The following is a 23,238-nucleotide window of genomic DNA, read 5'->3' on the forward strand; positions in this document are numbered from 1 at the left end:
TGTTCACAGAGTGGGCATGAGCTCCCTGGGGGAGGAAGCTGTCAGATGATGGAGGTAGCGCCACTGAGCTGAAAGGCTTAGGCTCAGATGTCATTTAGTGGTTGCATTGGAATATCACATCCTTTTGTCTGAGTCTCAGATTCTGTGGTCTATAAAATAAATTTTCAAAAATATAGTATGATACTTTATTGAATACTGTTTATTTATACCCTTTTGGTTTCATGTCCAATTTTTTCATGCAGGCAGTAAAGATCTGAGGTCTGGGATATGTTTATTTCTATTGCTCTTTGAGCTAAAGGATTTATATTTCTCTTCTCCATTTCCTTTTTTCCCATTCTTCCTGACACACCTGTGGTTTAGGCTCTTGTCATCTCATGCCTGAATTATTACCGTAGCTTCCTAACTAACTCCAGGATTCACGTCTCTTTCTTCTCCATCTTTGACTCTTCAATCAGGCTAATTTCCTGAACCTGGCTATTCAAAATGTGGTCTATGGACCACAGCATCAGCATCTCCTAGGATCTTGCTAGAAAGACAGACTCTCAAGCCACACTCAAAACCTACTGAATCAGAATCTGCATGTCAACAGGACCTGTAGGTGATTCAAACCAACATTAAAGCTTGAGAAGCACTGTCCTCTCCTCCACCATGCCATTCCCCTACCAAGGGGCATCCATAAACTCACACTGAACCATCCCTAAACTATCTCTGTGACAAAAGTTCCACCTTAATTTTCAGGTGAGATGTTTTTGATGTGAAGATATAAATGCCCACCTATACCATCTACTCATTGGTTCTGAGAATGATGAGCAAGTTTACCTAGGTAACTTTAGAGCAGTTATAAAAGTTGAGATTCACCTTGAGTTGAATCCTTCTAGTAAAAGCAAAGTATATTGGGTTTTGGTGAGTAAAAGTTAAGTGGTACTTGGGAAACATGTGGTGAGTTGGTTGGAAACGTTCAAACTAAGGTTCTTAGTTTGACACAAGCATTTTATATATTTAATTTAATCCTCAAAATAATCTCATTTAGGTGGGTGTTGTTATCCCCATTTTACCTATAAGGAAACTGAGACTCAAAAAGATGAGGTTGTCCAGAGCCTCAGTACTGGGTAGAATCCAGGCTATACCATAGTAACAGACATCCGAAATATGGTGGTTCAGACAAGTGGCTCTGTACTGAGCTGGACAGATGACCCCAGGTGGTAGGCTTTGCTGATTCATCAGGTCACCCAGCTTCCTTCTCCCATATTGCTTCATCATCCCCCAGGATGTGGCTGAAGCTGGTTCCTGCCCTTGGGAAGAGGGTAAGGGAAAGTGAAGAGCCCATAATTTTCTTATAATCCAGAAGTTCTACCTGTCACTTGTACTCACACTCTGTTAGTCAAAACTTAGCCACATAGCCACACCTAGTTGCAAAAGAGGCAGAAAAATGTTGAAACCTGGAGAGTTGTTAACTAACTGGAAAAGGGTGGCGACTGGGGGAGATCACAGGCGCTGCCATAGGCACTGAGTTGATTAGTGGAAGAACATAGATTTAAACTCCATGACTTCAACCTGTGGTCTTTCTACCATTCTTTTCAACCATTTCTCATAGTTGACAGTCAGTAAATGTTTGTTGAATTGAGATAGATTGAGATAGTACATGTAAGCCTTTTAGTTATTTGAAATTATTTCTTCCTTCTCCCCTGCCTCCCTGATTACCCCATGGCTCTGTGCCAACTTATCACTATTTTTTGATGATGTTAATTTGTAGAACAGAAAGTGGATATTCATCTTCCTTCATGAGAAATGTTATAATACAATAATCTGCCAGTTCTTAGAGGTTCTGTGGAATCATATGAAGTGTGATAATGGGTGTTAATGATAGTAATTTTTTTAACGACCAAATGACTATCCCTTTAAAGTGGGTGTTCTTAGGAGAATGCCATTGCTCAAAATATTTTTGATATTTTATGTTGGCTGATATAGCAGTAAACTCTTACCGCAATAATACTTCGTGACAACATCATCAAAATCACAGAGTCATGCATACGGTCATAAGCATTTAACCAATGTGTATGTGAGTCTCCTGGGGGTTGGCTATTTATACTGGGCCTGGCTGGCCAGCTCTGGGTCAGATGTCTCTCATTCTCCTTATGAGATAACAGATTATCTTGAACATATTTCTCTCTGGCAGTAGCAGAAGCATAAAAGAACAAGTGGAGTTATGTGAGGCCTCTTGAGGCCTAGGCTAAGAATTGGCAAAATCTGTAATTCAAAGCAAGTCATGTGGCCAAACCCACAGTCCAGGGCCATGGGAAATACTCTACACCTCATGTAAGAGGGAATGTAGTCACGTGGCTAAGGGTGTGAATACAGACTTGGTGAAGATTTGGGGCCAACAAAGCAACCTATCATGGCTCTGCCTTTACCAAGTTATTTTGAATATTTGCAGCGATGTTAAATCTTTATCTTTAGGGGTAGATTTTATTTTTTTAGTAAAATAGCTAAATTTATGAATGAAATTAGACAATCAGGCTAAATTTATCTTTGGGCAGAAAGGTGGCTATTTAGGCATGCGATATCATAATGAAACTTATGTCTAGAACTGGTTCAAGAATATGGCATTCAGTGGTAGAATAGTTGGAATTGATGTACAGCCTTCCACAGTGATCAGTTGACTGAAGGAATAATACTCATTTGTTTCTGAAATAATTTCACAATAAATAAACCTCACAGTTTATAGTCACATGTTCCCACTTTGTTTCAAAGTGGGAATAGAAATGAATAGAGGCTCATCTCTATTTCCTTTGACTAATCCTGAGCAAATATGCTTTCTGTGCAGATTCTCATTGCCAAGTCCCCTCTGGCAACGTTCACCACATTTGTCTACACCATCGAGAAGGAAGGCCTGGTTCTTCAAGGTAAGATTCTCGGATTAAGCCATTTCTTTAGGCTGATTATGCTCAGTGCTGCCCATTGCGGGTGATAATTACTGCTGTGCTCCTGATAGAAGCTCCTTCGGGAGGGAATCAAAGGCCAAGATGAATTGACTAGTGATGTTTATCCTGATAAGATAAGAGAGACTGGCAATTGTGGCAAGAATTTGACAGAGGTTACGGAGAACTATAGAATCTCCTAACAGACAACCTAAGAATGAGGGACAAATCAAGTAAGCTAGGAACTGCAACCACCCCAGTCCTCTTTGCAGACTCCATGGGGTGAGGGACCAGGAGGTAGGTCTCTGACACCAGCGTTGGAGGGCCCAGCCCTGCCTCAGAGCCTTCTCACTTAGCGGGTGGAAGAACGTCATGGCTTCATGAGCGCTACTTCCTCGGCCCCCTTCTGGTTACTCCATTTCCTCCCACTGTGCTCAAGTCCCGACTGGGGACCAGGCCTTGCAGACCTGCACTTTGTGACACGGGCCTGAGTTCTGGCTCGTGGTAGAGCCCCCCAAGGCCACAACCGAGAACTAATTCAACAAACTGGGGGAAAAGTGGATTGAGGGGCATCATTCTCAGATGCTGGGTCCTCGGGTGGTTAGGAAAGGCATCCAATGGCAGGTCTGCAGAAAACAGTGAACAGGAGGGGGTAAATTCAAACCCCATTGAACTTAGCCCACAGGGTCAGATGTCCCAGACAGCTTTGTAGATTAAGAAGGGTCCCCACAGAAGTGCTCAGGATACACGTCTGTCCCCTGCTGTCAGGCAGGAGGCCCTACCCCAGGAGACGGGTAGGTGCCCATCTAGCCGGAACCACAGAGGAGCGTATTGTCATTTTTGTCCATGGGAGGAATATCTGCCCTTTCGGTTTCGTAAGCTGAGTATTTTTCCCAAGTTTGTGAAACAGGGTAAGTCCTTACAATATCCCCACGGAGACACATGGCATTGCAAAGACCTAGCAGGTCTTTTGTGGGGCAGGCTAGACAGTTCATGCCTCTGACTGAGGAACAGGCTGCAGTCTTCCTTTTCCTCTCCTTCTAAAACGTCCACTTCTTAATGGACCCAGAAAGCAGCGTGTTTGTTTGGTGCAGCTGAGTTCCACAGCAGGGACTCGGGTTCAGGGAAATTTGGAGTAAGAACTACTGACCTTTGACTCTTAGCCTTTGACTTATGCTATCTAAGTTCCTTGGTAAATATTTTTTTTACAATTGCAAATATTGTTTTCTGACAAAGAAGCAGAGATTTTAAGACCAGATTAAGCAAAGCAAACAGCAGGCCCCTTTGTTACAGACTCTCTAAGGGTGTATAAGTAATAAGCAATCAGAAAGCTGGACTTGTGTTTACCCAGTGCACAGTGTGCCCTTTGGCTCTTCATTTTTAGAGCGTTTCTTAAAAGATTAGAAGTCTAGTAAATAGCAATTTTAGATGAAGATTTCAAGAAGTTCTGTGGAAGATTACAAGATAATTTCAGGAGGAAAAGGGCCAGTTCTGCCCAGATGGCTTGTAGGAGAGCCTTGATATGGTGCCTGTATCTTGACCACTCGGCATTTTGGTAAATAACATTTGAAAGCCTGGTCTTATTTGGATAACTTTTGGATAATATTTGTGGGAACAAGATACATAGAATTGCCTCTCTGACTCTCATTGCTGAGATCATGATTTTGACAGGAAAGAGGAAATTGTTTAGGGAAAGTATTTAGAAACTGGAACTACAATGAATTGGTAGGGGTTAAGAAACTGCAAAGAAAGACTATTAGAAATAGTTGGAAAATGGGAGAAAGTGGATTACTAAAGGAGGCTGACCTGGAGCTGGGTGTCCAGGAAAGAGAAACATTCAGGAAAGTGTCTGATGATGCAAGAATCCCAACCAGTAAATAAAAATGTCTGGGAGATTTCAGAGCCTCACCTGTTTGCTTTTGAAACTACACCTTCCTCTCTGAGGTTTTTTGGAGGTGGCAGAACTCTCTGCCCCTGTCAGCAATGCCACTTAATGCAAACCTCTGGGCATTCCCTCCCCTCTGGCTATGTGCTCCCAAGGCTTTGGGGAAACAAAAAGGAGCTCTGATCCTCAGAAAAATGGGGATCCCTCCTGTATTAGAGAGACCACCTTGGATTTCCATTCCAGCTCTGGTAGGTTCTTGAGAAAATCTCTAGCATCCTGGTTGTGTCGGCTTGAAAAAGAAAATGTTGGCCTTGATTCAGTGCTTTGCAAACTGTTTTGCAACCCATTGGTGGGTCATGAAATAAAATTAAGGAATCATAACCAGCATTAAAAAAAGAAAAAAGAAATAGAGAATGGAAAATAACATATCACACATATTGTACTGTTTCATGAGATATTTCTTGTGTGATTGTGTGTGTGTACATGCTTTATGAGTTTATGTACAGAGGTTGCAGTGCAAAATGTTCTTCTTACTTGGATTGCAGTCATCGGCCTGGGTGATCTCTAAAGGCCTTCCCACTTCCCCTTTATCTGATTCTCCAAGGAGATGGTATACTTATCATTCACTTAGCTCAGTAGAGTTCTACCCTTGAGATCTCCACAAACCAGAACATAAAAGCTTATTTTTGCCCCCAGTCTTACCAGATGACTGAGCTAAAAAAAACACCTGCACCATTCCCCAGGTTTAAAGCAAAGAAACCTTTGATCCCTGGGGGATAACCTTGGAAAGGTACCAGATATCAAGGCCAAGAAGCTTTTCTTGTGTGAGGGGTTGCTCTGGCACAATAGTCCTAAGGTGGCATGGAGGTTGGTACCTACAGCTCCGGGAAGGGGTATGCAAGCCATGTCTGAGGGGCATAAAGACAGAGAGGGGAAGGGCTTGAAGAGGGAGGGTAGCTCCTGTGGTACCAACTAAACAGGAAACTGCCAGCCCAGCCACTGTGGCTCAACATTCCGTCTTTGTAATGGAGCTAGCCTGAAGTGGCAGTAAAGAATAATCCAAACGGGCTACGCTGGTTTTTTGGGTGGGGAGCAGGGCTGTTCGTGAGTGTGGGAATGATCGCTGGGTGCCTTTCATCCCCTTAGCAAGCCCCAAGATTCCTACCAGCCTGCGAACCGGGAGTTGTTTGTTTTTTTTTTTTTAACATCTTTATTGGAGTATAATTGCTTTACAAGGGAGACGCAAGAGGGAAGAGATATGGGAACCAGGAGGTTTTATACTACCTGAAGAGCTCCTGAGTGCGGGAGCAGAGGGAGGGAATAAAAGGTGAGGGCAACATTCGATTTACCGGCTCCACAGGCCATTCCCCTCCCCGGTTCTCAAGGATTAGGACGCTGAGAACAGCCGACAACTGGGGGCCTTACAGCCTTCCCGCCCCTTTGTTCACTGGGATGGGAGGGACAATAAAACGGCAGGCTGGAGAGACTGAGGGGCTTGGTATAGAGATTTCTCAGGCTGCTTTTTAAACACTTGAAGGAGCCGGTCCATGCTATTGTTGTAGTAAAATAGAAAGCGGAACTATTCTCCTTTTGCAAGAAAAAAAAAAGAAAAGGAAAAGAAAGAAAACCCACCCTCCAGCATCTTCAGGAGGCCGCCTGGCTCAGGCTATTACCATGGTAATACCGTGCTGTTTGCATCTTCTTTGTCAGTCCTCATGCTGGTCCGGGATCCTGGCCTCTTCTTGTTGGGCCCAAGACTCTGGAAATACTTGAGCCCCAGACCCTGGAAACCTTTGGGCCCCAAAGGAGAGGGATCTCACAGCCCCCAACTTCCTGATGGTTCAGACTCTGAGAGGGGCCAGGTCCCAGCAGAGGGAAAGTTCAGCTATTTTGTGCAACTGAAGTGGGAAAGGTGGAGGGGGTCGGGGAAGATCCCTTTAATCCATTTTTCCTTTTGTTCCCAGAGTTCACCATGAAATCCCGCTGTTCACTGAGTGGGAAAGCTTAGAGGCTTGACCAGCCCAGAGAGGGGCTAAGGGGTGCGGGGACCTAGTGGAGAGGAAAAAGCGGGGACTTGGCTTCGGGAATCGGCTTGCATGGAGTGGGTCCACAGAACTGCATGGCTGCAGAAGGGAAAGGGGCGTTTACAGTGAACTCCAACCTGACCCACATCTGTTCTGGTCGTGTCCTTTGCTTCCCCAGCAAGCCCCAAATGTCGTGCCACCCAGAACACAGCTGGGGTCCCTGGACCTCTTTGTCAAGGCCAGGAATAAAGATTCTGTACTTGAAAGCAGCCAGGCTGTTGCTGATGCTACAGGAAGCAAAGGGAAAACCCAGGACCTGGGTCTCCCGGAGTCATCCTGGCTTTCATGGGGCTCCAGGCAATAAAGGCCTGCCGACTTGGCAAAGAAGGAGACGCTCTAGGAGGGGTTGGCCAGGGAAAAGGCAGAGGTGAGCTCAGGGGGGCTTCTTCTTGTGCACTTTTCCCTTGCCCTACACTCTCCTTTTCCTTAGGAATCTAGGAGGCGTTTGAAAAACGAAAACCAAGTTGTTTTGAACAGGATAGAGGACAACAACTTAGTTTCTCAACAGGACAGAATTATGTGCTTTTATATTGTTTTAAAAAAAATAAAGATCAGGTAAGACAGGTTGAATCTGGATTCTGGTGCTATTCTTATTAGTTTAGGTTTGAATGAGCAGCATAAACCTTGGGATGGGGCTGGGGAAACTCAGGGGAGCCCAGAGCACCCTGAGATAGGTCCAGAGAAGTCTAGAAACAAAGCTAGTTTTCTGTGTTTCCAACCAGTCCCTATACTATAACCCAGTATAGGGACTCAGAATAAACCAGAAAACAAAGAAACAATGATTTTTTTAAGAGCTGGAAAGCTATGTGCCTCATCTTTCTTGTAAAATCAAGAGTGGTTATTTGACCACCTTTCGAAGCATGTTGGAAAGGCATTAATCTCCTCTGTTTGTTCCTTTGTCACAAAGTTGAGTTACATTCTTCCACCCCATTTTCTTAGTCACTGAGCCAACTGGATGATTCATTGAAAAATTCTTTTTCCCCAAATACCACAATCTGATTTCATCAGATTTCAGTTAGAATCAGTAACCCATCTAAATGTTTCTGCCCAGTGGACTCAAAGTGACCCAGAAGAATCTCAGTCTGTTTCCATCCAGGTATGGAGGTGTCTGCTTGGTAAATATCACCCACACACCTGGCACAGCCTGGCATGCTTTGGGGAGCCTGGCAGAGAGCCCTGGGATTCCGTGGAGCAGAGTGAACTCGCTCGCACAGGTCACAGAGGAGAGGGCAGAGCAGGCCTGTCGTATTGTCCTGAGCTGCTTCTGCCTGCCCTCCACGAGGTGCTTCCCAGGGCAGAGAGGCAGGACTCCCATCTGCAGAGGCTCTCCTCTTTTAACATTCACTTCACATCCCCTCCCTCCATGACATCATCCCGCACTGACCCTTCCTTTGGTCCTTTCTTTTCCTCTCCCTGTTAGCCTCAAAGAGAGATTTTGTTTTCAATGTGGAAAACATATTTTAAATACTGAACATTACAGAAAATAATAAAGCAAACCCATGACTCTAACATCCAGAATTAACAAATGTTAATATTTTATCTTTTTCTTTTCAGATTTTTGTTTAATCAAAGTATAGTTGATTTACAGTGTTAGTTTCAGGTGTACAGCAAAGTGATTCAGTTATACATATATATTCTTTTTCAGATTCTTTTCCATCGTAGGTTATTATAAGATATTGAGTATAGTTCCCTATACAGTAGGTCCTTGTTGTTTATCTGTTTTATATATAGCAGTGTGTATATGTTAATCCCAAACTCCTAATTTCAGATTTTTTTTTTTAATTACAGGGATAAAACCTTACAAAATTCAAAACTCCTTTGTTCCTATCCCAAGTCCATTCCTTCTCTCCCCTACACTCCTCCACAGAAGTAAAAGCTCTCCAGGGTTTGATGTATATCCTTCTCCCCATTCTGAAAAACTTTTCTACATATATGTGAATCCAAACATCAGATTCGTTTTGAGTGCATCCTAAATTTTCATAAACGGTTTATTACACAGATCATTCCACAGCTTGCTTTTTTCACTTAGCATTATGTTTTTGCAACATATCCGTGTTGATACACATAGATCATGTTCTTTCATTTTAACTGAGGTATCCATATCCATTGTATGAATGTACCACATGTTATCCATTCCCCCACTGACAACAATTTTGATTACTTGTTAACTTAATGAATCCTGTTGCCCATGTTTCTTGGTATGCAGGTGTGAGGGTTTCTCTAGGTATATATCAAAAAGTAGAATGGCTAGTCAGGGGATGCACATTTTTATCTTTACTACATATTTTCAAATTGTTCTCCCAAGAGGTTTACCAATTTACACTTCTTCTGGAGATAGGGGACCAATTCCTATAATTATAAATTCACCATCATGTTTCCATGGGCAATCTTCTTGTGTTTATTTATGGCTGCCTCTTTTTATCTCTGCCATTGGGGTGTAAGTTTCCATAGCTTCTAGAGGGGTCTTCTGCACAGTGCATATGCTTTACGCATATACTTACATGATTAACTGACAGAAATTATTCTACTCCTCCTAAACTTAACTATATACACCTCCCAGAAAGGGATCTTTTCGTTCCATTCATCACCTTCATTTTCAGGTGAGGGAACTGAGTTCCAGAAAGGTGAAGTGATGTTCACTGCCTCAAAATTGGGTTTGTAGCCATTCCCAAGTACTCAGCTGGGGCTCCTAAGATTTTTATAAAATCAGAAATGAATTTGGGCCCCCTTGTCTTCCATCATGGCAGCCCCTGTGACAACTTATCTCTCAGGCTTCATGAGCCTCTGTTGGGATACTCTAGGCCCATCCTGAATCTTGAATCCCGAAATCCTAAGCTAAGATGGAACAGTCACATTGATACAGTGATCTGCCAAGAAATTTCCTAAGTATAGTTGGGTTATAAATTTGGCTGTGTGGAACCACAACCTAGATTAACAGTGGGGTACAAGGTAGAGGTTGACTGCTTTCTCACATAGTACTGTGGAGGAATGCAGTCTAGAGCTGGTATGGCAGCTTGGCCCCACATGTTAGTGCAGGGGCCCCGGCTCTTAGCTTGTTGCTCCATCAGACCTAGGATGTTGCCCTTGTTGTCATGGTCCAAAATAGCTCAGTATCATGTCCTGCATCCAGGTAGCAGGAGTCGTGTGGGGTAGAGATTTGGTGGGAGGAAAGGGCAACCCCCTTCCTTTAAGGATATTAACCAGAAGTTACACATATTATTTCTGCCAATCTACCGATCTATGGAAAGAACGATTGGAAACTGTAGTTGTTAACCTCGGTGGCCATGTGCCCACCTAAATTTGGGGAGTTCTATTATCATGAGAGAGAAGAGGAGATGAATATTTAGTGACACATTTCTTTCAGAAGAGCCCAGTTGCAGAGATTAGGCCCCAGGGTACAACAGTACAGACCCTAGGGCGGGACTTGTTGCATAGTGTTGAAATGCAACATAAATATTGCAGTTTCTCAGAGTTATCTGGAAAGCGGGGTTCCAGCCTAGTACACAATTTGGCTCAAATAAAACTCTTTTCTGGTCTTAAAAAAAAGAAAAAATGTTATATATTTAAAATGCTATCAGGACCTTCTCCGGTAGAGTCTAGAGCAGAGGAGTGTCACAGTCAGTAATGCCCCCAAAGATCAGCACCCAGAAGTCTTATTCCCCCTCCCAAGACAGAACCTCTGTCAAGCAGAAACTTAGTACCTGTTTTGCTATTGTGCACTATTCAAGAAAGATACTTGAACAAGAGTTACTAGTGCTTATAGCACAAGGCAGGGTATAACTGTGGTTCCAAAGTCATAGACTAAACACATTTTTTTCCCAAAATGTTTTCTCCTGTCTCCACTTAAAAAAAACAACAAAAAAAAGCAAACAAACAAACAAACAAAAAGCCATGGAACAAAATGTCAGTTGGAATAAGGTTATAGAGAAAAACTTTATTCCAAGGCCTGGCCTGTAGCTAGACTAGATCCACGCTCCTCTTTTAGAACTGGGGAGCCATTTGGCTATCTTTAACAATTAACAGTTAACAATTTGCATTTGTGAAAATGCCCAGGTAATAACATCAAAAGATGTTAAATCAATTCAGGTTGTTGATTTTCTTTGAAAACCTCTTCCAGAAGGACTTGGAGTTCTTTCTGGAATATGACCTTAAGCTCCATTTCAGTGAGTTCAGTTAAGCAGGTAGTTCCCAAGCATCTATCGTTTGTAAACCATGGTGCTCTGATGAGGTAGGCTGAAAAAAAAAAAGGTCCCTTTTTTTTTAGTAGCTCACAATCTAGTTAGCTCAAAAACAAAATATGCAATCAAAAGCAAACTGCCACACCTATTATCAAGGTTCAAACAATGGGATTTGAAAGGATAGAGGAAATAGACTCATTCCATCTAGGATGACTGAGGAAGGTTCCTGAGAGGACATGGTACTTGAACTGGATGTCAGCTCCTGAATACTGACGAAAATGGCATTCCATTGTCTCTTGACAGAAGCCAGTTTCTTTTGCTGTTTGAGGATAGATTTGGGCATGCTGTGGAATGCTGATTAGAGCCATGTGACTAATGTTGAATCATGCTGACTAATGTGTTCTAAATGGATTGATTCAACAATAAAGGGAACATTGAGAGTCAAGAGTTCAGATCCTGAAGTTTATCATGTGATGAAGTGTAAATCACTTAGCCTTGGTACTTCATTTTTTGGTCAATTAAAATGTGCTCATGATGAGAAGCCAACAAATCACCTTGACTAAAAAGTGCTTTACAAATCTCAAGGATAACAGAAATGCTTAACAACAATTCCCAGGACAGGCTTATGCAACCTTGGGTTATTCACAGTCCATACAGAATCAGAAGATCCATCACATGCTGCTCCCTAGCCATGTGAAACTTCAGTTTCCTCACACATGCCATGAGAACTGACACATAGTGCACTGCACTCACAAAAACTGACAAATAGAGGAGCTTTTGAAAAATCTTCCTATCTACCTACTGGGGCGTCTGTGTTTTTCGACAACAAATGTTGCCAGAGAACTAAAAGCTTGCATTGCACGCACAGCTTTTTCTCTCTTTTGACATCTCCCCAGCTAGACTGCTTGAGAACCTGGCCTTCCGTGTCCAGATGTTTACTGAATTCTGAAGGCCCCCCAAAGGGCCCAAGTTCTTTTGTTGCTCTCCAAATCACTTCCCACAGAGACTGACCAATGTCCTGAAGGAGCCCTTCAATAGGGAGGATAAATGGAGGCAGATGAAGACATGACCCCCTGAGGCTCACCCACGTCCACGCTAACAAAGGGTCTGGGGCACAACCTTGTAAGGAGCATTTTGGTCAGCAGCACCCCCTCGAGAGGCCAAGTCTCCCCCACAGGGCTGCTTTCAGTGGCTCCCATCGTAGTGGAACCCCCGAGCATTTGTTAAGGGCTGGGGTATGCTAGGTGTAGCACAAAACATCTAAATCACGGCCCCCCGGTCTTTGTGAGGGCTTCCTGGCTACAGATGGCAGCTGGCTTTCTCAGGGGAAGCCTAGGCGGGGTAGTAGAGGAAGCTGAAGAGGGGCTCCCGCTTCTCTGGATGACCTCTTCCCGCCCAGCCCAGAAAGGCTCCCCTTTTGTCTGTAGCTATCGGCAGTCAAGCCAGGGCTGTGGGGCCTTGACCCACACCTGTGCTGTTTCTGGGTGGCTCAGGTTTGCAAAGCCATTGGCTCCCTGGGTAATAGACAGGTTATGTGTGTAAGAGGACTGCCGCGGGAAGGAGAGGTTTATTTAGACTGCTAGTGAGAAGTTAGTGCATTTCATGACAGCAACGGTTTTTCAAACATTCTTTCTCTCCCTCTCTCTCTCTCTCTTTTTTTTCCCTTTAGACCAACAGAGGCCATAGGGACACTATGACCTTTGTCTAGAGCTGATGGGGGCGTGATTTGTGAAATGAAACAGGACCGGGCCGCTTGGAAGGAGGAAACGGAAGCCAACATAATGGGGATTAATTAGTTGATTGCTGTTGAGATGGTAACAGATTTGCACCCCCCCTCCTTACCATTGAGCCAGCCATCTCAGACCTAGCAGGGAAGGTGAAGATGAAGAGGCCTTTGTTCGGGTCTCTAGATGCTTGGGGCTGTAGGCTTTGCCGCCATGGGATGGCAACAGCCATAATAATAATAATTTGCACTTATATAGCACCTTTCAACCAGCCACCTCAAAGCGGTTTAACCACATTAATTAATTAAAGCCCACAATCCCCCTGCGGAGAGGAGGAGGATGACTAACAGGATTTGTAATTACAGGAGGGAACGTTTCCGAATAAAGTATTGTCCACTAAATAAAAAGAGTAGGTGTAAAGGAATTGGGGTCTCCAAAGAGTAACTGATTCAGAAATGAAATCATGGAAAGATGGGGGAAGCTAGGGGCGGGCATGGGCATGAGGGTCTGCTCTTTTGTCGGGGGGAGGTCGCTGGGCTCAGAATTCACTGACAGGTTCGGATCCAACTGAGAAGCGGGACATGTATGGTATTAGTGGCATTTGGAAGGTCATTAGTGGTACACCTATTGTGGTGTAAATTCAAGTTTCACTGGTACATTGTGTAGAGCCCTGCAGAACAAAGAGTGAGATTCCTGCAGTATTTAATAAAGGATGAAATGATTTCTTTAGATCTAAAGCCCAAGGCTGGGCCAGTCAATTAGCAAATAAATCAATTGGTGACCCATAGGATAATTTAGTCGTTTCTAGCAGAACACCCAGCCTACCCCCTCCTTCTCCCATGAGGTTTCCAACCAAAGCTTCAAGGCTGTGGGCTTTAGCCCCTTCAAAGCCAGGCATCAGATCTTCCCAGCCTTTGGCACGGGGACCCCTTTTACCCAGATTGTCGGTGACACTGAAGCTGCCTTCTATAGAATCACTTTGTATCTGCTCCCCTTCCGAGGTTTTTAAATGCCTTGGAGGCTAGAATCAAGTCTTGTCCTATCTCATGTCTGCTGTCAATGCCCAGCAGAGTGCTGTGTACAAAGTACCCAATCGGTGAAGAATGGTTGGATGACAAAATCCTTTAACAACTCAGCATTTGTTGACTACATACCAAATGCTAAGGCAAAGCTCAGAAAATAGGCTATGTGTATTACAAGGAATGGAGAAGACTCGTGTACTCCTAACTATAATATAAAGCAGAATAAAATAAAGTTAACATTATAGATGTACGCCCAAGCCACAGGCTGCAAGGGCCAAAGGAGGAACATTTTCTCCAGCTGGAGTGAATCAAGGAAGGTATTCCTGGAGAGCAAACAATGCGCTGGGCATTGGAGGGCGAGAAAGATTTTGATGGACCTGGAAGCGGTGGAGGATACAGAGTTTCCAGACTGTGGTCATTTGTCTCGCTCTGAGTGAGGTGCCTTTGGAGAGCCTGTGGTCTTCAACAGAACATTTGTGAAAACCAAGCTGAATTTTTGCAGCTGATTCAATGTACATTTCCCGTGAATTCTTGAATATGAATTGGCTATTTTCAAACAGCCAGGGACTATAACGAAAGTTGAGAAAGATAAATTTTGTTCTCTGTAACTATTAGTTCAGTCTCTCTGCAATTTCACTGTCCACCAAGAAAGAAAAGCTAAGCGGTTCACACATGAACCTGGGCACTCAGGAGTGTCTGAGAAAGGTATGAGGAAAACATGTCTCGATCCCAGATGTCAAAGATTAAATGGCTTCCTACTTGAGGCCTTTTTTTTTTTTTTTTTTTTTGACCCCAGGAAACAGTAAGACAGTACTCTACCCCCAGTGATTGACAGACACATCAGTCCCTGTGCTCCTCCTACTCCAAGGCGTTTCACCACGAACCGTGCTGCCAGGACAGGACCTAAGCACTGTCTTTGCATTGTGCCAATACTCAGCGCTGCTGTGTGTCTCACACACACTGTATGTGCATCTGCTTATCTGATCTTCCCCACAGTTGCACAAGGTAGGACTTCACATTCCTTCTTTGCAGATGAGGCAGGAGGCAAGAAAAGTTCAGGCTCTTGCTAGAAAATGTTGGAATGTGGATTGGAACCCAGGTAATCTTGCTTCTTCCTCTCCCCACTCACCCCTGTATTATTTCTGTTCGTATCTATCACAACCTTTCTTAGTCATCCTCACTAAAGTACTCAGGACAATACTGTACACATAATAGAAATTCAGTGAATATTTTCCAAATAAAAGAATCATCAGAGCAATACCGGTGGATGGATCTTCCAATGGGAGAAGTGACTGAAGAGAATATGGTAGACGTTCCATCCCTGTCTCCTTCTCTTTTCACCATTATTTTTAATAATGAGGAGACATGCATAGGAAAGGTGCCCCCAGGGAATATTCACATGTAAGAAGACACAGGTGGCATTCATGAGCTGAAAATCTGCCAAACTGGTACCACCCATGGAACGCTAGAGAGGCATCTTGAGTTGTTAATTACTTTTATTGAACTTGGATGCGATGAAGTCATTTCTTGGTGTGTGTGTACATATACATATATAACGCAAAGTCCAACTTTTGTCTCCCTAATTGTACTAGCCTCCTAGTTACTCTGTTGATGTGCTGCGGTCCTCGTGAAGATTCAGAAGTGTGTGGTCCCTATCAGCCCACGGAGTGAACACTTCTGGGTTAACCCAGAATTGCCTAACTCTATGCCTAGTGACTTTTAGTTGTATGTCGTGAGCAAAGTTACTGCTCAGGGACGGGATTGTAGAAGTTTGTCCTGCAAAACCAGGATTGCCAAATGAGTATTTTGGAGTTGGGTGGTGAGGATTAGGTAATGGAGGAGAGGGGAATGAAGGCAAGAGGAAGTGCAAAATATCAGATTCTGTCCTAAAAATCATGGTCTTAGAACCACTTGGGAGGGTCATTTTTTCCCCAAGCTTTGGTTTTAATATCATCACCATCACTTTTGTCCTACAGCTATGAAAGGACCCTCTTTATTCCACTACAGAATTCACCAGAGGCTACTTTTACTCCAATGAAGGGAGCAGTCCATCACACTTCTCAGATGAATATCCTAAGTGCGAGAGAAAGCACATTGCCTACTTCTCTGAATTTCAATGAGGGTGGGGTTCAGATACAGCACAGGTGCTCCAGAACTCCAAACAGAACTGGGAGGAGAGATGACCAATAAATAGCGGGCATAAGTCAGGACAGACTTGGTTTTGCTGCTTAAACAAACAAGCCCATGAAATCTCAGTGACTTAAAACCAGGCCTGTGCATGTCTGAGAGACCATCCTGGGAGGCTGTCCTCCATGTGATGATTCAGTAGTTCGTTTCAGTATCAACATGCACTTCACCCTCGCCATTAGGAGGGGAAGAATGAGAAGGGGGTTGAGCACTGGCAATTAAGGGCCTCCTCTAAGAAACAACACACATGACCTCTCTCATGACCAAGCAGTCATGTCGTCCTTGGAGTTGGGAACCTCGTCTGTATTTGGAATGGAAGGAGAACCGGAGATTGGCAAACACTTGTAATGTCTGCTGCATACTGTAGACCCAGGGAGTTGGCAAATGTCTCCTTCTTTCACATCCACTCCTTGTGCCTTTCCCTTGGATTACTGGGCATCTGTCAAAGACTTACAGGGTAGTGTTGAGAGTTGAAGACCAAATAGTTTTGCAGCCCATTTTAGTCCACAGGTGACCTTTTTGAAAAAGAGGAGTAGCCAGGGAAAACCAATTAACTCTGGGTACTTTTCCCTTGAAGCTATCAGATACTAATCACTCTGGGAAAAGATAATGGGTTAAAGGGAGCCATGGCCCGATGTCAATAATACGTCTAAGATAGAACAGCTCACTTTGAGTTGCCCAGGACCATCATGCTTTGTGTGAAAAGGCTTCTGGAAACATGCCCTTCTGCTTCCATTCCCTCCCTTGTTACCGGACATGATTCAAATTCCCTCTAATCCCTGCGACTTTTCCAGAAAGCAGATTTCCCAGCAGCAGAAAGAGAAGAAAAGGAAAAACTTTCCCTTATTATTCTTCCAATAATGAATTCCTGCTCTGAGTGGGCTGCTTCCATGTGTTTTCAGTCAAGTGCTGATGGCAGCCTTGCTGGGGGACATTTCCAAGAGGCTGTGGACATAATAGATGAGGTCTCGTATTGACAAGAGCTGCTCTCAGTTTTCCTTCCAGTTTAGCCCTCCTGAGCCCTGAAATCCGAGATGAGAAATGATTCACGAGATCTCGCTGGTGAACCAACATGGCTGCCACACCTCTCTGCTCCTTTTAACTTGGTAAAAACTCATGGTTTTAAAGCTTCCCTCAGAGAGATTTGTAGACCTGAATCTCAGTAACTTAGAAAGGACTTACCTTTCTTAGACCAAACCAGTTCTTTGTAGACGCCAAGATCTTCTTTCTTTAGGACTGAAACATGGTCTTGACCTGCCTTGACATCAGAATAACAAAGGGAAAAATTAGGTCACACCATTTCCTGCCTAAAACCTAATCTCAAGTACACAAGATGCTTCCAAATAAACAGTGGTGGTACGTCATGTTTGCTAAGGGAACCAGCCTACTCATTTTCCCCAAAGAAAATGTCTTCAGATAATAATTCAATTTTAACTTACCTACACAGAACTTGTGCAAACTGTTGGTTATGGTTGGGTCTTTCCATTGAGAAAAATCTCAGTTACCTTAGGTAAAAGGGGACAGGTGTTGTTAAGGATACGGGTGGTCTGGAATTGGAGAGCCTTGAGGAGCAAAGGCAACCCTAGGGATTCATTTCCTTAGAGACTCTGCTTCTCTCTGCCTATCTGTCCAAGGCAACTCTCTCTCCCAGCAGACATGCCCTACATACTATAGTTCTGCTTATTCAAACCTTGAGCTGTTATGTGGCTCGTCCCGGTCTCTTCAGCTCCTCTCTCTCCACCTCAGCCTTTCAACTCCAAGCCCATTGGCTTTTTTCCTTGGTATTTCCTAGTTAGAATTCCTAAGAGAGAATATGATTGGCAGAGGCTCATCTTATTGTTTTGTCTCAGTTAACATCATTGGTCACTAGCCAGCCAGTCCGCTGTGGGCTGAAGGAGGAGCTGAAAGCATGGCTGCCTAAGCAGCAGCAGATGTGGGCAAGGCAGCTTCCATTAGAGGGGCCCGTGGGAGGGTGAGATGGATGATGAACGGGAGTGTGCTCTTTGTACCCTTAACTGGATTGCTACACAGATACGCATTCACTCTCTTGATACTACCTCCCCTTCTCATCACTATAGACCTGATCTCCCCTGTTGCAGCCTGGTCCCCCATTATTGCTCATCCCTCAACCCCGGACTCCAGTATCCGACTTCTCATTCTGTTAAAGTACGCCATCACAGGGACTTCCCTGGTGCTGCAGTTGGCTTGGCCTCCATGCTTCCAATGCGGGGGGCTGGGGTTCGATCTCTGGTTGGGGAGCTAGATCCCACACACGTGCCCCGGCTGGGAGTTTGCGTGCCACAACTAAGGAGCTGGTGAGCCACAATTAAGGCCTGCAAGCTGCAACTAAGGAGCCTGCTGGCTGCAGCTGAGGAGCACACATGCTGCAGCTGGGGAGCCCGCAAGCCACAGCTAAGGAGCACGCCTGCTGCAACTGAGACGCGGCACAACCAAATTAATTAAAAAAAGAAAAATACCCAGTCATGGAGGTGTATGACTAGTGAGTGGGAAGGAAGAGGTCTAACATGTATTTGAGAATAGAAGGAAGACTGGGGAAGGTGTGATATGGAAGCAGGAATGGAAATAAAACCCTTTCTTAGCTAAAGAAAATCTCATTCCCACCAGGACCAAGTCCCTTTGCTCTTTCTCCCAGTCTTTGCAGCAATTTCCCTCTCCCCAAAACCAGACATCAACAGAAGCAAGGGAAAGTTCCGCTGAGGAACACTGACCTAGCAGAAAGGGAACGTATTCTGGCTCCGCTAATCCCCCAGACCTTTTTCTGACCCCTGTGGGGATCCCTAGTCCCCATCTCAGACCCTTGCCTTTCCCCGGCCCCCATCCTTAGGCCTCAGGGAGCCCTGGTCCCAGACCCTTGAATAATACGTGCCAAACAATTTACTTTCAGACTAAGGTTTAGAACACAAGTGAAGGACTCTGCTTAGATAAGGTCTTTGCCAGTAGTGTCCTCCCAAGATGCACACAGCTCTTCATTGGCAGTTTTCACAAATCTTCGTGATGTTTTTGGAGGACTGGTCACGTGTGGTGTCACCCTATTTCAACTGAGTCAGAGAAACTGTGCTTTGTCTGAATTCACACATCAACCAGAGAACTAGGAGGAGAATTGAATTGTGATACTGAGCTTTGCCTTTTATTCATCAAAGACCATCGCCTGTATACCTCATCAGATGGTGGTAAAAACCCAACCCCATCCATCTACATTCAAATTTCAGTATTTCCATATTCCTCTCAGTGGACATGAGGCTAGAAATTCATTAAAGGGAAATCTAAACAACCCTGTATTTTCCTGCTCTTTCCTGAGCTCTGAATGTGTCACTGTTGATTAAATCATTGGTCAAACCTTGTCCTATGACTGACACTTTTATCTACTGACTAAAATTACAGTTTCCCTAGGAACCTAAGATGGCAGGGAAGGTGGTTCCAATGGTGCTTCTAAATCTGCTGCTGTGGGATTCTAGAGCCAGTTCCTCTGGATCACTTCCAGATCTCTGCTCATTTCATTTACAGTCTGGGGTTGAAGTCTATTGCCATTGGCTGTCCCCTGGGATCTGAGAACTAATCTGGGGTTTGTCCAACCTCTCTCTCCAACACAACCATCCCCCTTCCACAGTCATTACAACTCTAACAGCTTGAAAGTTGATGCAAAGATGCAGCAGAAGCCGGTTTGGCTTTCTCCCAGTTCTCTAGGCCCCTCTGGGGTTAATCAGCAACCACCTATCTTTGTGTTAATAACATAAGCCTCTCTAACTAGAACACCTGGAGGAAACCCATAGGAAGGCTTAAGATGAAGCCAATTCTGCAGTAATTATTCTGACAATCAGTCTGTTTAACCTGAACTCAGACTCTCCAGACAAAAACAGCTTGCTAAATCCAAGCACCTAACTGGATGGACCAGTAACTCTTAATGTTCCTTAAGCCAACTTGAGTTTTGCTAGTACTTTTCATTCCCACATCTCAGCTCCAAAGGCTCCTTATGCTGTGAATGTCAGGCAACATCTCCCCCATTTCAGGTTTAGCAAAATGTCCGGAGTGCATCCCACTGGTAGAATTCTTTAATGGCATCTTCCCAGCCCTTTCCCTACCCTCCCAGCCCATCTGTTGGTGGGGTTCACACCCCTGGAGAAATAATAGGCCTTCTTAACTGGGACTGCTGGCCACTTCTCTTAGTAACTAATCCAGATGCCCTTAGGTGTTAGGTGATTACCTGTGCCAAGGAAACGGGCCAGGGGCTGGGGAGGTGGAAAGGGTGGGCAGGGGACACATGGAAAACAATCCCCTGCTGTATGCATCTGCTAAAGCTGCCATAACAGAATACCATAGAAGAGCTTAAACAACAGAAATTTATCTTCTCCCAGTTCTGGAAGATAGAAGTCCAGGATCAAGGTGCCGGCAGCTTTGGTTTCTCCTGGGATCTCTGTCCTTGGTTTGCAGATGGATTCCTTCTCGCTGTGTCCTCACATGGCCTTTCCTCTGTGTGCACTCCTAGTGTCTCTTCCTCTTCTTGTAAGGACACCAGTCTTATTGGATTAGGGTCCTGCTCTTCTGATCTCATTTAACCTTAATTACTTCCTTTTAAAGGCCCTATCTCCATATATCGTCATAGTGGGGATAAGGGCTTCAACATATGAATTTGGGGGTGGGGATACAATTCATAGCACCTGCCATGATGCTGTTTCCCTCAACAGATCATCTTCCCTCCTCTGATACTACCCTTCTAATACTGAGTGAGAGAAAAGTAGATATTGGTCAAGAAATGGCAGGTGTGACTCTGTGCTGTCAGTTTGAGAATGGCCAAGCTAGGTTGGGACACCTGAGACAGAGTAAAAAGACAGATGGATGGATAGATCCATGAAGGGATGGTTGGATGGATAGACAGATGGATGAATAAATGACTTAGGTAGTGTGTTGATAGCACCAGGGCACATATTACCTTATACTTCTTTGGAGTTGTAGTTTTTACAGGAAGGGGTTGCAAACTCAAATGCTCATGCTAAACAGGTAACAGAGTTGCAAAAAGAGGCCAGGTGCAATAATTGGGAGTAGCTGGGACTGTGACAACGTGGAAAGAGTATGCCCTGTCCAAAGGGGCAGCACATACCCAGCTCCAGCCAATTGTTACTATGTGGGATGCCAGCCTAATGTTGCCAGAACTTCTGATTTTTCAAGGGAAGCCAGAAATCTGGATTTTCAGATGAAATTTTTCTTTAAATAAATCTTTAAATTATGGAAACTAATTCAAAAATTATAAAATACTGTGTAGGCCAAACAAGCACATTTACAGTCTGAATGAACCCTGGAGGCTGCCAGATTTCCACTCTTGGAATACTAGAAAGACATCTGTAATGTCATCACATGAGGATGTAGGTGTTTAAGAACTCGGGGTCATGAGTACATTGCCAGGTTCATATTCCAGCCCACTACTTACTAGCTTTGTAATCTTGGGAAAGTTATACATGTTATACAGTTATACATGTTATACAAGTTATACAGAGTTGTTATAAGGACGAAATTAGTTAATACATGTCGATGCCTAGAAGAATGCCTGCTGCCTAGTAAGAAAGTAGTAAGTGAGCCAGTATTATTAGGCAGTATCACTAAACCTCTTGGTTGCCTCATCTGTAAAATGGGGACAACATTTGCCTTACCTATACCCCAAAGGAAAGGAATATGCATGGAAGGGCTTACAAAAGTGTGCACATTGCTAAGAAATACACCATGCATTGCTTTTGTTACTATACCTATACATGAGGCTCAGCCTTGCCCAAGGCAGGCATGGGACTCCCTAGAAGGAGGAAGACAGTGGCGACTAGAACTGGTCCTCTTTTCTTCCAAGGGTCACTTGGCCGTATTGCTGTTCTTAGAATTTGGTGAGTTTCTCTTATTTTCTTATGAAATTTTTAAACATTCAGAAGAGTTGAGGAAACAGTATCGTGAACACCCAAGTACCCTTATCTAGATTTAATAATTGTTAACATTCATCTTGGTGAATATTCTTGGCAGAGACGTGGGAATGGAATGTGGCAGAGAGGCAGTAAGGGAATAGGGCAAGTAAGACCCGGTCAGATGTAGGTGGTTCCCTTTTAGACAAGGACCCCAAAGAAGGGGGTTTTGTGCGGGATAGCTTGTTATAGATGGTACACTAGCACCAACTTAAGGAAAGTGGCATTATAAGCTGAAACACAGAAATTATTTTCTTATTTATAAGGTTTTCATTTACTGTTATTTTAAGGGGTTTTTTTGGTTATTTTTAAGGTTTTATACATGAACATATTCATGTATTGCTCGTGTAGTTGAAAATTAAGAACGTCTAAAGAGACTTTCAATGTGGAAATGTCTCTGTCATAAAGAATTCAGGAAATGAAACTGTGGCTCTGTGAGAAGCCCAGTAAAATCACGGTAATACAAAGAAATGTTGGTCGCTAAAAATGAAAGGTTTGAGGAGCAGACACACTCAGAGTCAAAGAACGTCTATGCCAATTATAAAGGGCTCTTTTCTGTTGAAGCATTTAAAAGGGTGTCTACGACATATTGCCCCATTTCTCAGCGTTAGCTCTTGCTGCATGTAAATGCAAAGGCTTCTACCCTGGAAAGGATGTCTTACAACGTGAAAGCAACTAAACTTTGCTTTAAAATTCTATGATTCAGACCCTTCATTAATTTAAGCTGACATTCCTCCTCAGTTGAGGCACATCATCAAAGCTTTACTGTATTGAGAACCTTGAATTCAGCAACAAAGAGCGTGGGGTTTGGAGGGAAACGTGGAGGGGGAGGTGCTGAGAGCTCTGAGGCCCAAAGAACGGAGGGGAGGGGAGGAAGAGGGAGGGGAGGACTGGAGTCCTGAGAGGCAGAGGGGCGAGGAGAAGAGGTAAAGGAGCCCAGATGGACTATGGAGGCGGTTGGTAGACTGAAAGGGAGAGGGACTGGCGGGCCCTTGGCTGCAAAGCTGCCCCGTGAGCCTCTGTTACTCGACATGGTAGAAACAAAATCGGCCTGCCCCTCTGCCCTCACAAATATTTCTCCGGAGTCGGGATAAGAAGGGAGATAGGGAATAGGGGAAGGGAAAACATTTCCCTGTTCTCCCTTCATTCAGTTGCCTCTTGAATCTCCTGCCCGTGGTGCCCTGCTCAGCAGCACAGGGCCCGGCAGAAAGTCGGCCCTCTGGGCCTGGACCCCCTAGCACCCTCCGACCCCACCCCCCATCATCGCTCCCATCTGGTCCAGT

General features: G+C 44.3%; 1 protein-coding gene and 1 long non-coding RNA gene across 6 annotated transcripts in view; one reads left to right on the top strand and one right to left on the bottom strand.

The window, feature by feature from the left end:
* Positions 1-23,238, top strand: part of RAD51B (RAD51 paralog B) — a 670,662-nt gene that overhangs the window by 610,829 nt on the left and 36,595 nt on the right. For 2 of the 5 annotated variants that reach the window (XM_081228967.1, XM_081228968.1), the window contains exons 10-11: positions 2,825-2,903; positions 22,269-22,339. In XM_081228967.1, coding sequence (XP_081085093.1) covers positions 2,825-2,903; positions 22,269-22,306 — 117 coding nt within the window. In that variant the 3' untranslated portion in view covers positions 22,307-22,339. Of the gene's footprint in view, positions 1-2,824; positions 2,904-12,734; positions 13,201-16,991; positions 17,066-22,268; positions 22,340-23,238 lie in introns of those variants that run through there. The other 3 variants (XM_081228970.1, XM_081228969.1, XM_081228971.1) reach the window with 3 other exon arrangements.
* On the bottom strand, positions 10,406-17,707 carry LOC308614529. The gene is made up of 3 exons (XR_014015407.1): positions 17,438-17,707; positions 17,181-17,256; positions 10,406-11,120 (listed from the first exon to the last, which is right to left on the bottom strand). It is a non-coding gene; the product is annotated as an uncharacterized lncRNA (long non-coding RNA).

The sequence above is a fragment of the Mesoplodon bidens genome (assembly GCF_964165515.1).
Source record: "Mesoplodon bidens genome assembly, chromosome: 3".
NCBI lineage: Eukaryota > Metazoa > Chordata > Mammalia > Artiodactyla > Ziphiidae > Mesoplodon > Mesoplodon bidens.